The sequence below is a fragment of the Megalobrama amblycephala genome, linkage group LG11, assembly GCF_018812025.1.
Source record: "Megalobrama amblycephala isolate DHTTF-2021 linkage group LG11, ASM1881202v1, whole genome shotgun sequence".
In the NCBI taxonomy this organism is placed as follows: Eukaryota; Metazoa; Chordata; class Actinopteri; order Cypriniformes; family Xenocyprididae; genus Megalobrama; species Megalobrama amblycephala.
Genome location: NC_063054.1, coordinates 21,025,503 through 21,040,739, shown reverse-complemented (window position 1 = coordinate 21,040,739; position 15,237 = coordinate 21,025,503). Strand labels below are relative to the sequence as shown.

At 35.6% G+C, this 15,237-nt stretch overlaps 2 protein-coding genes across 2 annotated transcripts in view; one reads left to right on the top strand and one right to left on the bottom strand.

Annotated features, from left to right (window-relative positions):
- The window catches only part of kdr (kinase insert domain receptor (a type III receptor tyrosine kinase)), a 36,798-nt gene extending 30,877 nt beyond the window's left edge, over positions 1-5,921 (bottom strand). Inside the window, 2 exon segments of the mRNA XM_048206668.1 lie at positions 1,985-4,064; positions 5,868-5,921. Coding sequence (XP_048062625.1) covers positions 1,985-2,048 — 64 coding nt within the window. The 5' untranslated portion in view covers positions 2,049-4,064; positions 5,868-5,921.
- Positions 5,922-13,362: 7,441 nt separating this feature from the next.
- On the top strand, positions 13,363-15,141 carry srd5a3 (steroid 5 alpha-reductase 3). The gene is given in 6 exon segments (XM_048206669.1): positions 13,363-13,596; positions 13,700-13,851; positions 14,099-14,146; positions 14,149-14,289; positions 14,508-14,633; positions 14,818-15,141. Coding segments are annotated over 6 exon segments (924 nt in total). The 5' UTR covers positions 13,363-13,399; the 3' UTR covers positions 15,078-15,141.
- The last annotated feature ends 96 nt before the right edge of the window (positions 15,142-15,237 follow it).

Below are 15,237 nucleotides of genomic sequence, written 5' to 3'. Positions count from 1 at the left end.
CCACCGAGAATACGGCTGTAATATATCACATTAACATCAAGACTAAATAAACTTTAAGAGGTACAACATGCACCTTTCCTAGGATCTCCCTATAGTACTTTCAACATGGTTAATATTAATCCCAGAATAATTTAGTTTATTCACAAACTCAACTTTATCTCCATCTTCATCTGAAAGCAGCTCCCTTTTCTCTTTTTATCTTTATGTAAGTCCACTTATAACACACACAAAGTGAGCCATTTTGACAGCTTTAGCTCAACCATCAGGTTAAATCTACAGCTTCATTATCAACAAACCACAATGATTTATGTCTTAAAAAGGTGCAGTCAAAAAATTGTGCTGCTCAGCTCAAACTAACAGTCAAACCAGTGCTTCTCTCTGTGCACAAGCATGGATTCACAGAGTCAATCGGGAGTTCGGGAGAGCACAAGAGTGGCGAGGACCATGAACGCCTGGATTTACATTGGATGTAAGGAATGTAGACAAAGCACAGAATGGCACAGCATTGTGGCAAAGAGCAATGTGATGTGTGGTTCCCTGGGATATTTTTCCACTGGAGCTGCAAGTGCAGCACAGAGGCCTGGATGTATCAAAACAGGAAGCCTGGGCAGATGGGCCAGGGCCGGGCTAAATGGCCCCGTGCTCCAAAGCCTGAGGTGGGATTCCTGCTCCAGAGGAACTAACTGGGAACTCACACACTCGAATCTTATGGGCACACACAATAATGATAAAACACATGCACTCCATGGAGACTAGCTTATTCAACTGTTTGTTTTAACATTTAAATGGCCAGACACTGAAAACAATGGTGGTGAGGGCTTGATTGTATCTGATGAATAAGAGTGAACTGAAGGAATTACAAGATAAGGGCAAGAAAGAATAGGAAGTTTTGGGGTCTTTTAACTTAGCATGCATATTACTAGAATATTGTACTTATTGTATTGTAGAATTCTTAGTACTTATTAAGCACATATTAATACCTTATTCTATATGACATTATATATCCTTAATCCTGCCCAATACCTAAACTTAAAAACTAGCTTAATAACTATTAATAAGCCGTAAATTAGGAGTTTATTGAGGAAAAAGTTATAGTTAGTTTATATGTGTTCCCCATACTAAAATGTTACCAAAGTTTTATTTAGATCCCATCTTGTATACAATTTTTAAATTTTATACTGAAACAACTCTTACGTCTCTATTGTACATTTTTTTTTATTGCATATATAAATGTTAGCTCCTAAATCTGATAGGCATATATAAATTTAAGCTCTGGCTCTTTACTTTAAAAAGCAACGATTTTGCTACTATAAAATGTGCTGATAATAATATTGATTAAATTATGTAAAACCACAATATGACATATCTTATCTAAACTGACTTCTACAACTGTAACCAATTAGTAACATTAAGACAGAGCACAATGTTACCCACACAAACACAAAACACCATTAGAAAAACACAACACTAAAATAATGCTATAGCTAAATAACATAAATGCAACATAAAACAATAACTCATAAGAATAATCTAAACAAATGTTATAATTTGTGCATGGAATTCTGGGAATGCTTATTCCATTTATTTTATCTGAAGTAAATATTTTTTTGAATAGTAAAAAAAAAAAAAAGCCTAAAAAGACCGATTTTTTAAATAAATAAAAAGTATAAATCGCTTTATAGGCTAATGTGGGCATATAGAAGCATTTACTATTCTTAAAATATATGCTATTTAGCCAACTACAGATACAATAACATGAAAGTGAGAAAAAATCATAGCTACAGTTGTTTCAAATCAATAACAGGTGTACACTTTAACATTTTAATACGAGATTTCGTAATGCGTAGCCTATGACTAGCTGAAACTTAGCAACGGTAATAATGCGAACAATTATCAATTAACAATGAGGTGACTGTAGTGATGAGAAAGATAATGATAATGTGAGCATTTGTAGCTTATATTTAATTAGATGTTCGTGTCATACCTATAACCAAGTTGATGGTAAAGAGGATGTCGACGAGAAAAAGCACATAAGATGTCTTTGCCATCGCCCGACAGTAACGTTGGACCGTCCCGACATGAAACCAAAATTCAGACTCCTTAACTCCTCATCACGATTATACGACACAGTTGTACACTTTAAGATAATTTTTTTAAAATCCTTAACCCTGAAGAAACGGATAAAGAACAGACTATTTAAAGAACATAAATCCTTGTGTTGTTCTGAGTTTTTCCCTGATAGAGACCTGTTGCGCGCTCACTGATGGATTCGTGCGCTGGATGGGCGCGTGACTGAAGTGCGCTGATAGGGAGGAAGACGAGGGAGGGGCGCAGCACACTTACTTATCAAACATATTACCCTTCATTTAATGTCTATAGACTCCAGAGGCCGAAGGTCCGAAGAACATAGACATTCAGGACTTAACGGAAGAGTCTAAATCACTTTATCAGAGATTAGTTACGATAGAGTCCTAACTCAATCAAGAAGTGAAGACACGCAAAATGTCCACTAAACAAACTGCCTTTAATACAGGGTGAGAATTATGGTTGGTTGTGGGTTCTAACACCTAAATTAGGGCTTAATCCTTGACAATACAAAGAAAGTTGGATGGAGTCTTAAAAGTGTTTGTATTGGATTTTTTTTTTTTTTTTTTCGTTATGGAGAATGAAGTGTATTCTTTAAATGATAGATTTATATTCACAGCCACCTTTGCTCATATTTACTAAGGGTGCCAATATTTGTGGAGGGCACTGTATGACATGACATATAAAATATTGCAAAAAAAAAAAAAAAAAAAATCCTGCCATTTTTTTCTTTAACTCCAAATAATGTAATGATGTATATAAACAAATTACATTTACATTTACAAAATTACATTTTTCTATGTGTCTCAGGTGGATAGAGCTAAACCATATTAATTCTGAAAGACAAATATTTATGTCATACTAAGTCCACATTTTATAACTCTTTTTATAATTACACAAATTATTCAAGGTTTTAAAGACTGGGCAAGGCCAATCTAGGGGTAACGGGAGACCACTTCAGGTCAGATTTTTTTTCGGGAAATTTCTATTTTAGTATTCTATGCGTATAGAAGCACAGAAATAAATAAATAAATACAAAAATGCAAAAGATTCATTAAAAGTTTTTTTGAGTGTGCGAAATACTACATTTTGGTTATGTGTAAACTACTAGCCGATTAATTTTGCAGAGGAAGACACTTTGACCATTCCATTGTCTGTAAACAATCTGTGTGGCCATGTTTCCTGTACTGTAAAGTGTTACAGGACAACAATCATTAACAGTATTTCTTTTCCCCCTCTCTGGAGGTAAGGAGGCTGGCGGAACAGTGGTAACCTCCCTTGTTTTTGTTTCTGAGATAGAATGTCCCAGAGAAGCTGCCAGTGGGATATGGGTGGATCCAAAGGATAAAACTGGAAGGGGGGGGGGGGTACCTTTTGTTGTGTAACAGCAAGCCGTATGACACAGGACATCTCCAGGCAAACAATGCACTAAGGCCAAGTATTGTGTAAGTGACGGACAAAATCAAGTCTCGGGTCAACTGTTGGTTGTTTATAGTGCTCACAATATTTCTGGAGAACAGTGGTACTTGTAAACATTTACAGTTATGGCAACCTTACATTTCCCTGTTGTCATTGCTGCATGACTGTATGGATCAGTGAAAAGTTGTGCATATGTAATAGGAGGCTTAATTATGAAGACACTCTTTAAAATAAAGGTTCCAAAAAGTGGTTTCTGTCACAGACACATCAGGTTCCACCTCCATCCAGTACCCACGCACACAATCACCCGAGTACTGGTCACTGCCACCTGCACGTCATCAACTCTGTCATCACCACCACCTTAAATACCACACACTCACACACAGTCACTGTCCGGTCTCGTTTGTACTACAACTCCATGTGTACTTACCTTAAGGACTCCAACCTGCTACTTACCTGCTTCCATCGTCTCCAGTGTCTCCAGTCTCCCCCGTGTGCTTCTCCAACTGTGTGTGAGTGTTCCCAGTCTTCAGTCTCCAGCGTTCTTCTCCATAAACCATCTGCACTCAACAAAAGGACAGTATCACTTCTTCTATCAACTCACCAAACTTCCATCATTGCTTCATACTTTCCGTTTACTCTGCTGAACTCAATAAAACATTGTCATTGCTTTTACATCTGCCTCCGAGCCGTCTCTGTTGTAACAGTTTCACAGCAATGCCATAGAAGGGTTATTTTGTGTTTCCCAAAGAACCTTTCACTAATTAGTTCTTTTAAAAATATATATATTCTTATTGCGAAGAACACTTCAATAATCTGAACAACCTTTTTCCATTATAAAAAACCTTTTGTGCATTGAAAAGGTTCCATGGATGTTAAAGGTTCTTCACAGAACAAGAGATGCCAATAAAGAACCTTTATTTTTAAGAGTGTATATAGTAGAAAAATAGGCAGCAATGGGTGTCCAGAAATTGGTCTAAAAATGTACCTGTGCAAGTGACAGCAAGTTTATGGTAAGTCTTGTAAGAAAGATACAGTAATAAGGATTTCTTGAGTAGTTTGATTGTGGGTATAGAGTAGACTAACATCTTGAATATTCCATAAACCACTTAACTTATGGGTATTGCATTAAAAGTAACCTTCTCTGTGAAGATCAGAACAATTTCTGAACCTATGTCTGTTTTATACTTTAAAACCAGCAACTTTACACTTTGGCATGCTCATTTAGTCTCTTTTCGGTTGTTGTTGCAGGGACTGTGAACTGATGCACTGTGGGTTATGGTTGTTCATTTGGGGATTTGATTGAAAGGGTTAGAGTTTGAGTCTCCAACCACCACATGTTTCCTGTCCTGGTCATTTCTGCTGGGAGTCGAAGCACCTAAAACACTTCCCCTCTGAGCAGGGGATCAGGAAAAAGAAAGCACTTCCTATTTTTTGGACTTGTGCTAACAGCAGGATTGGAAAAGCCCTCAAAGGGAACTCTTTGTGTTGGTTTGTTCGATATAGGAAAGAGCAAATCATGAAAAAAAATAATGAATGGTGTATAAAAACAGATGGAGTAAAATGTATAATTTATTACCATAAGTTCATGTAATATTTTAAGAAAGATGCAGGTGAGCATATGATGGGTTATAAATCTAAGCTAGGTTAGCTCTAAACAAACTAAATTTATTTCTTTGATATTAAGATTTTTCTAATGGCTACAAGTAAGCCATTAAAGGATTAGTCTACTTTTAAATACAAATTTCCTGATAATTTACTCACCCCCATGTCATCCAAGATGTCCATGTCTTTCTTTCTTTGGTCGAAAAGAAATTAAGGTTTTTGATGAAAACATTCCAGGATTATTCTTATAGTGGACTTCAATGGCCTCCAAACGGTTGGAGGTCAAAATTACAGTTTCAGTGCTGCTGTATGTTTTCATCAAAAAACTTAATTTCTTTTCGACTGAAGAAAGAAAGACATGGACATCTTGGATGACGTGGGGGTGAGTAAATTATCAGGAAAATTTTATTTAAAAGTGGACTAATCCTTTAAGTTGATTTGTCTTAAAAGTGTAAATATTGTTTATTTGAGCTCTATTTAAAATTTAGTGTTTGGGGGGAACTATTTGTTTTTCCAACCAATGAAAGATGGTGAAGTCTTTTGCAAACCAGTTTGAAACAATCAAATCAGTTTCACTTGGTGAAACAAAAGGTGCAGAAATACACACTTCAGTTTCAAATACATCCAAAATCTCATTTTAAGTTTCAGCTTCTGATCTGACTATGTCTATGTTTAAGTTAAAATACAAACGTTCTTCTTTCTCTCTCTCTGGGTGTATTTTTAACCATGATACAATAATTGAATACTCTATTGCCTACCACATCCCAATGGGTCTGGCCAAGGTGTGCCAGTTCCTGCTCTGTCATCATCTCTGGATACTGGAAAAGAAAACACAGGGAAAGCCATGGAAAATGAACCTATCCACCCAACCAGAACAAGACAATAAAGAGTGAGAGAGTAATATGATTTACACAATCTAACCATATTAGCACTCATATAAATGCATATTTAGACCTACCACATTTATGTGCTTATTAACGGCTTATTCCGGGTTTATGGAGAAAATGGCATTCTGAAATGTCATTTAAATGCAGTTTAGGAGATTAAGACAAAGCGGTTTAGCACTCCTGGGTTTGAAGTACGTGGCTCATGTGACCATGTAAACATAAGCGGCATCCTTTTTTGAGTTAGGGTTATAGGCTATCTGTGTGTGTTGAATCAATACAGGATGCAATTTGTCATAGAACATGAAATCAAAGATCAAAACCAGAGATTGTCCACGTTCAACACCCATCATGGCAGACCAGTTCTCGAGATCGGCTGTCATGGATTTCCCTGTGTTTTGTGTGTTCTGTGTTATAGGAGAGTGTGGTAAACTGTGCACATTTTCTTTAGGCGACAAGCAATTGAATGGCGGTAAAAACTAATACTCTTACTTATATGTCAGAATGTCAACTATCAAATTAGAAGAAAGCACGGTCACACTTTAGATTAGGGTCCAATTCTCACTATTAACTAACTATTAACTATGACTTCTGCCTCAATAAACTGCTTATTAATAGTTAGTAAGGTATTTATTAAGTTTAGGTATGTGGTATAAAGGGATGTAGAAGATGGTCATGCAGAATAAGGCATTAATATGTGCTTTATAAGAACTAATAAACAGCCAATATCCCAGTAATATGCATGCTAATAAGCAACTAGTTAATAGTGAGAACTGGACCCTAAACTAAAGTGTGACTGAAAGTATGCAGGGTGTCCAATCCTGCTCATGAATGGCCACTGCAGAGTTTAGCACCAACCCCAATTAAACATACCTGATCCAGGTAATCAAGGGCTGAATCTGAAATCGCCCCTATACCCTCATTCACTATTCCCTACATTAGTTTACTAATACAGTTCATTTGAAGTAGTGACTGAAAACGAGTGAGTAAATTCAGACACTGAGTACACCAGAATCACTGCCGCTTTAGCATAGTTTGGGCTTGCTGTTTAATAATCATTTGAAACTTAGCTAACTGGCAGCTCCAGTATTAAGATGAAGGATTTATCTTGAACTCTGCCATAGAAACTATGTATAAACCTTAGATAAACAATTTAATAAACCAAATAAAACTGAATTTATACCTGTATTATATTACGTATTATATATTGTAAACTGAATGAATGAATGGATGGATGGATTTTCTGGCGAGACGCAAGAATTTATATGGCGTGTGACTCTCACAGTGCATTATGGGTATTCTCTAACCATTTAGCGTACATCAGTTCAACAAGTACACTTGTTGTTGCGGTGCATTGTGGGATTGAATGAGTGCACTAGGGCTGTCAAACAATTAATCGCAATTAATCGCATACAAAATAAAAGTTTGAGTTTGCCTAATATATGTGTGAGTACTGTGTGTAATTATTATGTATATATAAAAACAAACAAATTAATGTATATAGTTAACCCTTATAGGGTCTTTGGGGTCTGCACAGACCCCAAACGACGTTTGCTCAAATAAAAAAAAAAAAAAGTTCTCTTTGTCCAAATGACATGAAACTTTGTACAGTTGTTAGCACTTTCTAGATCTACAAAGGAAAAAAAAATTGGAGTGATATCTTGTTTTTATGTTAGTGTAAAAAAAAGGGTCACACTCAGGGTCTTCAGGGTCTCCACAGACCCCAGGCAACAAAATGTAATTTTGTAACAAAATAATTGTTTTTTAAAAAACAAATGTAATTTTACTCTGTTTATTAATGTTTTTACTTCATATTTGTGCAGTTTTTGGAGGATTTGTCATATCTTTTAAATTTATATAAATAAATAAATAAATAAATATTTTTTTATACAAAAACAGCTTATTATGTAAAATTCACTTTATAAAAGACCCACATTTCTAACTTTCATTCATGGGGATAACATGGATAATTTGACATAGTTTAGTGTAAGATTTTTGCACACCTTTTGGAAAATGCAGTTTTACCAGTAGATGGCTGCAGACCTCCACTATTTGCTATGTGTTATTTGACTGACTGAAATACTTTTCACAATTTTTTTTTATATCTAAATATTATGAAATCACAATTATGACAATAAAAGACAATAAAAAATATTTTTTGTCAAAGTTTGGCATTTTTTTTGTACTGAAAAAAATCAAAAATGTTGATTTTGAGGACGAATTTTGTCCATTTTCTAAGCGGGGTCTCATCATAATGTAACAATATTGAAAAACTGATTTTTTTCATTACAAAAAATACTAAACTTTGACAAAAAGTAGCCTTTATTGTTATAATTGTGATTTCAGAATATTTAGATATGAATCCTTGAATATGAATATGAAAATACTTGTGAAAAGACATCTTTCAGTCAGTCAAAATAGCACATAGCAAATAGTGGAGCTCTGCAGCATTTACTGGTAAAAATTATAGTTTTTTTACTTTTATAACTGCATTTTCAAAAGATGGGCAAAAATCATACACTAAACCATGTCAAATTATCCATGTTATCCCCATGAATGAAATTTAGATATGTGGGTATTTTATAAAGTGAATTTTACATAAAAATCTGTTTTTGTATAAAAACCAATTTAAAAAAATATTTTTTAATTTATTTATATAAATTTAAAAAATAAAAATATATAAATAAATTTAAAAAATAAGATAAATACTCCAAAAACTGCACAAACATGGAGTAAAAACATTAATAAACAGAGTAAAATTACATTTGTTTAACGAAGACCGCACAAGGGTTAAGAAAAATATCTTATTTATGAACAAAATATTTTTATTTATATATAATATAAATTATATAAAAATATAAATAAATACATATACTTGTAAATATTTCTCAAATATATACATGAATGAGTTTGTATTTATATATACATAATAATTACACACAGTACTCACACATATATTAGGCAAACTCAAACTTTTATTTTGTATGCGATTAATTGCGATTAATCGTTTGACAGCCCTAGAGTGCACTCAATAATGTCCACTAAGGTTTTGGACACCACTAAAAATGGCTGTTCCCTCAAATAGTGCACTATTTAAGGGTATAATTTTGGACATAGCACAAAGGTCTTACTAGTCATACAAGAAACTTCCAGGCAGGTGTGGCAAAGGCAAAATGAAGCTAAACTCTGCTGGACAGGACCGAGTTTGGACACCCCTGATCTATAGCATAGTGCCATAGAAATATGACGAGTGGACCAGTGACACAACTTGACCCACGTTAAGGGATAAAATGTGTCACGTGGAGGAATAATTAGAAATGAGGACAGATGAAGAATGGATGGATGAATGCATTCCATACTGTAAAGAGAAGGTTATATGAGAAATGGGCTAAAAAATGCTGGGTTAAAAACAACCTAAGTTGGGTTAAATATGGACAAACCCAGCAGGTTGGGTTAAAGGTACCTATTATGCCCTCTTTCACAAGATGTAATATAAGTCTCTGGTCTGGTCAAGTTTCAGCTTAAAATACCCCACAAATTTGCCCCTATTTGGGGGTGAGCAAAAACATGCCTTTTACTATATTACTATATTGCTGGCTAAAAAAATAAATCTAAAATTGGTTGAAAAAAATGGCTGGGTGAAAACAACCCAATCCCTGGGTTTGTCCATATTTAACCCAGCATTTTTTTAAAGCGTGTGTGTTTGGGGAACACAAATCGGAAGATGCAGAAGAGGCCAATGGAGAAATGGGTGGAGGAGCAGCATGGATGGATGGGCAGGGGGACAAAATGGAAATAGGAGAGAAGTGACAATGAGTGTCAGAAAGGGATCTTAATTAGGGTCCAGCACTGGGTACAGTGAGGAAGAGTCAGGAGGGGGCAGGAAATACTGCACACATCCTCAGATAGGAAACCTGACTTTTCTATGATCATCCTGCAGTCGAATACTTCAGAGGTTTTGGCTTGTTCTCTTTCACACACACTCTTTATTGACTGAACACAAATGGTAGTTAATGGCTCAAGTGGGGAATGAGGTTTCCTTGCATTGAAGGCAAACTGTGCAGGCAAACAGGCAAATGTATACTGGTTATTGCTTTACTTCCCGTTATAAATCAGAACCCCATTAAAGATAAAAGATAATGACTGATATATAGACACACACACACACACACACACACACACACACACACTCAAACGTAGGTGTAATACATAGTATTGGTGATCACAAACACTATTATTTATTGGATGGGTCATGAAAATACACTTGCAGCAAAATAAGACTTGGATTGTACATGTTTTTTTTCCCCACATGACATGTTATTCCTTAACGTGGGTCAAGTTGTGTTATTGACCACCCATGCCATATTTTGATAGCACTATATGCTATAGATATTCTCTTCTAATTTGATAGAAGACATCCTGAAATTTTAGTGGATTTTTACCGCCATTTAATTCCTTGTCACCTGGAGGACAACTTAAGTAAAACATGCAGTTTACCACACTCTCCTCTATTATATGCTCACACTAATATGAGTCAAAACAAAACACATCATCAAACACCAGATACATCCTCAGACTATGAATCGCAATCTTTAAACATGGTGTCAGACTATATGAAACTATCTGAAGCAAGACAAACATAGTTGGAAAGTTATTTTAATCCACTTTAGATGTCATTGCGGTTGTCTTTGTGTATTTTAGCAGTGATTATGACACAGGTGTTCCCTTATTAAAACATAATTCTGACTAAAAAGCTTTTTTATGTAAGGGAGAAGACGAAAGGAAAACATTTTCTAACCAATTTATCCAGTGAACCAATTAATTTCTGTGAGAGTACTGACAAAATATATTTTGCCTGCTGCCCCCTTGTGTTCGTATGTAGAACTGCAAATTGTACCGCACTTGTACGGGTGGTTTAAACCAAATCCTAGACTAAAATGGCCTTTTAAACCAGATTAACAGAAATCTGCTTTCTTCGTTATGGTTTTAAATAACCTTAGACTAAGTCTGGTCCAGAGTTTAATAACAGAGTTCCCGAATTAAGACTAGAGTTACTCCAGGACTAAATTGAGGCTTAAATTAAACCTACCAGGAAACGGGTTTAGCTTCAGATTAATGTTGTTTTTCAAATAAGACACATGGATTGCTTGGACTATGCCAGTGAAGATCACTTTATATACAGTTGCAAGAAAAAGTATGTGAACCACTTGCAGAATCTGTGAAAATGTGAATAATTTTAACAAAATAAAGACGATAATACAAAATGCATGTTATTTTTTATTAAGTACTCTCCTGAGTAAGATATTTTACATAAAAAATGTTGACATATAATCCACAAGACAAAAAAATAGCTGAATTTATTAAAATAACCCCATTCATAAGTATGTGAACCATTGATTCACTGCTACTTATGAATGGGGGTGAAAACTTTTGAACAGGATGAAGATGTCCAAATTTTTCTTATTTTGTTTAAATATACTTTTTTTTTTCATTTAGTACTGCCCTTCGGAAGCAACAGAAGATACTTTCATGTTTCCCGGAAGACAAATTAAATACAATTTACCTTGATCTTCAAATTCCAAATGTTTTCACCCCTCGTCTATTATGCATCATGTTTCCTTCTGGAGCATCAGTGAATGTTTGAACCTTTTTTAATAGTTGTGTTTGAGTCCCTCAATTGTCCTCAGTGTGAAAAGACGGATCTCAAAATCATTCAGTCACTGCTCTAAAAGGTTCAAATATAAAAAAGATGCTGGAAAACTGAAGAATCTGCAGGAGCCTGGAGGATTTTTCTGAAGAACAGAGCTCAGTTTAACTGCTCAGGACAAACAAGAGACTCATGAACAACCATCACAAAACAAACAGTTGTATCATCCAGGTAACACACAGTATTAAGAATCAATGGTTTACATACTTATGAATGGGGTTATTTTAATAAATTCAGCTATTTTTTTGTCTTGTGGATTATATGTAAACATCTTTAATTTAAAATATCTTACTCAGGAAAGTACTAAATAAAAAATAACATGCATTTTGTATTATCTTCTTTATTTTGTTAAAATTATTCACATTTTCTGCAAGTGGTTCGTATACTTTTTCTTGCAACTGTATGTATATATATATATATATATATATATATATATATATATATATATATATATATATATATATATATATGTATAACCCCTCTACCCATTTGCAATGCCTCAAACTCTCCGGCGTGGGAGTCGGATGCTCTAACGAGGAGGCTTAAGGCCGAAACCCCTAGCATCAGTCGCTAGAGCATCTCTTGAGGTCAGAGGACTGAGGTTTACTTGCACAGTGACTACTAGCTGGCCTCCGTTACACACACACGCGCACGCACACACACCTGTAGGCCTACTCCGCAAGAAATTTTATGTTCCCAGAACATTCTCAGAACGTTCCCAGTACGTTCAGGTCACGATGTGGAGTTCTTTTAAAGGTTGGAGGGCATTATTTGGTGGACCTTTAGGGAACATTTAGGACGTTCTGGAAATGTTTAGGGGACTATTACTATAGGATGTTCTGTTAACCTCCCAAATGACCTCTTTGTAACATTCTCGCACCACCATAAAATAACCAAAAGAGGCCGTCCCCCTAATGTCATATCAGGAACGTTATTATGTAACCAACAGAGGACCATGTGGGAACGCTCTGTTAATGTCCCAAATGTCCTCTTTGTAACGTTCTTATGTGACCGTAAAATTAACCAAAAAAGTCATATAAGGAAGGAACCTTGAACTGCAGCACTTTCACTACCATAAGAGGACGTTTTAGGAAAGTCCCTAATGTTCTGTAAAGGTTCGGAATTTTCGCCACCTTTAGAGAACTTTTAGGGAATCCCTGCGCAAGGTCACGAGAACGTCCCCTTCCCCTTTAAAGCACAAAATGAATCACAAATTTAATTTAAGCCTCAGTTTAGTCCTGGAGTAGCTCTTCATCTAGCTCTAGTCTTCCTCCAGATAATTTCTTAAGCTTTTCCTGGTCAATTCCATGTTTTATTGGCCATGCTCATTCAGATTAGCACAGTTGGTTTTAAATTAATCTTGTTTATACAAATACAAATATAGTTTAGAAACTTATAGTGTTATCACCATAAGTATCAGGGTTTTCTGATCCACAGTGTGGAATACAATCAACGAAAGCTTGTTTTTAATTAAACATTCAGTTTCATACAGTTTAACATTATGAAATGATTTTGTATATATACAGAGCTATGCAGTACTGTTTCTTCTTTGTGGGTTATCATGGCAGAGCCAGGCACATTACCTGATCATGCAGTGGTGGGGTCTATCAGAAAATTCCTGTGAGTGGAACCTAAAATATCCAGTATTTGTTTCCGTCGGAATAATTACACGAGAGGACGGAAGTATGATGCTTCTGCGATGCATACAATAGCAATAGTTAATATTATATGGTTTTTGCTAGCGCTATGTTTTATTGTAGCCTTTTGCCTATATAAGTTTTCGTTGAAACTCCCTAACAGGCTCGAGGACGTGTTTCAGGATTTAATCCGATATGGGAAAACTAAGGAAAACATCAAACGCCCAAGCTGGCAGCTCGTTTTTGACGTATCAAAGAGGTGATTTGGGGTTAATTGTAATTCTGTATATTCCCCAGATATCATGGTTTGAGCACGTCAAGACGATTCTGCAGGAAACATGATTCTCTGATGTTTCCTTTAGGTGTTTCTCTCATTTCTATGCGGTGTCTGTCATGTGGAATGGGCTGCTCCTACTGTTCTCCATACGTTCTGTCGTCATGAGGGAGACACTCCCTGATTGGCTAATTGACGCGCTTTGCTGTTTGACTGGCAACCCAAGAGATGCTTGGAACGGTACTTCAAATAGCAAAGAAAGCATGCTTTTAAAACATGGTGACCAACAACATGACAATGTAGTAACCAACTATGCCATTTAAAAAATACAATCAAAGTTCTGAAAGCTCCTTGTGACACTGTTTATGGGAGACCTCATATTTTGTAATATAAATTAATTTCTCATGTATATCTATTTGCTTTTATCTGTTACTTCACTTTTACCATCAAATGAATATTCACATGCATAATTACGTGTGATTTTCAGAGTTACATCTGTCCATTCTGCTTATACAAGTGCTACTGTGGGTCCATTCTTTAGACGGCTGTTGGAGTGTCTGTTTGTCAGCGTATTCTCTAATGGTGTGATCCATATAGTCCAGTACGCATTTGGTTTGGGTTACTATGTCCTACTTGGACTAACTGTCCTGTGTATAAATGCCTCTCTGCCACAATCAGGTTAGTAGTTTCCTACTTCCGATTCCATCATCACAATATCATATTGTTTTTTTATTATTATTATTATTAAAATGCACCTCCAAATTGCAAACTCCAGACTTAATTCATGTTAAATTGACAAAAAAATATTTTTATATTTTAGAATATAGCAGCCCAGTCTGGATATTTCACTTAATTGTACTAACTATTTGTATATTTGTGTCTCTCTGCAATGTCAGGTGCTGTTCCTTTCTTTAAACAGCTCACATGGTATCATGTAATCGGGACTTTTGTTTTCATCTGGGCATCACTCCTCCAGCACTCGTCCCTCTCACTGCTGGCCAAGATGAGGACTGACAACTCGGGTAGGAAGCCGCTGGAGTTTCCTTAGGAAGAAGAAGAAAAAAAAAACAAATCTAAGCTATAATAGTAAAATATGTTTCAATTATTCTTCTAACTGTAACTAGTGAAAACAATTCAGTTTTATGTTCAAAATTATAACCTGTTTTATTACAAAAATTAAGTCTTTGTCTTCTCTGTGCAATATAGGTAAAGTAGAGACTCTGGCCCACAAGATGCCACATGGGGGCTGGTTTGAGCTAGTCTCTTGTCCGCATTACCTGGCTGAGCTTCTGATTTATGTTGCCATGAGTGCCTGTTGTGGCTGCAGTTCATTAACCTGGTGGCTGGTGGTACTGTATGTGCTCTATAACCAGGCACTGGCTGCACAGCTCTGTCATGATTACTACAGGAGCAAGTTTGAGACATATCCACGTCAACGCAAAGCTTTTATACCCTTTGTCCTGTGATTTACTGTATGTGTTTTATATGAAAATATGAACCTAATAAATAAACTTAACAAAATGAAAAATATAGATTGTCTTAATTGCACTCTCTAACAAATGGAACAGCTGACACCATGGTTCATGCATGATTAATGTGTAAGAAGCAGGGCAACAGGACCGAAAT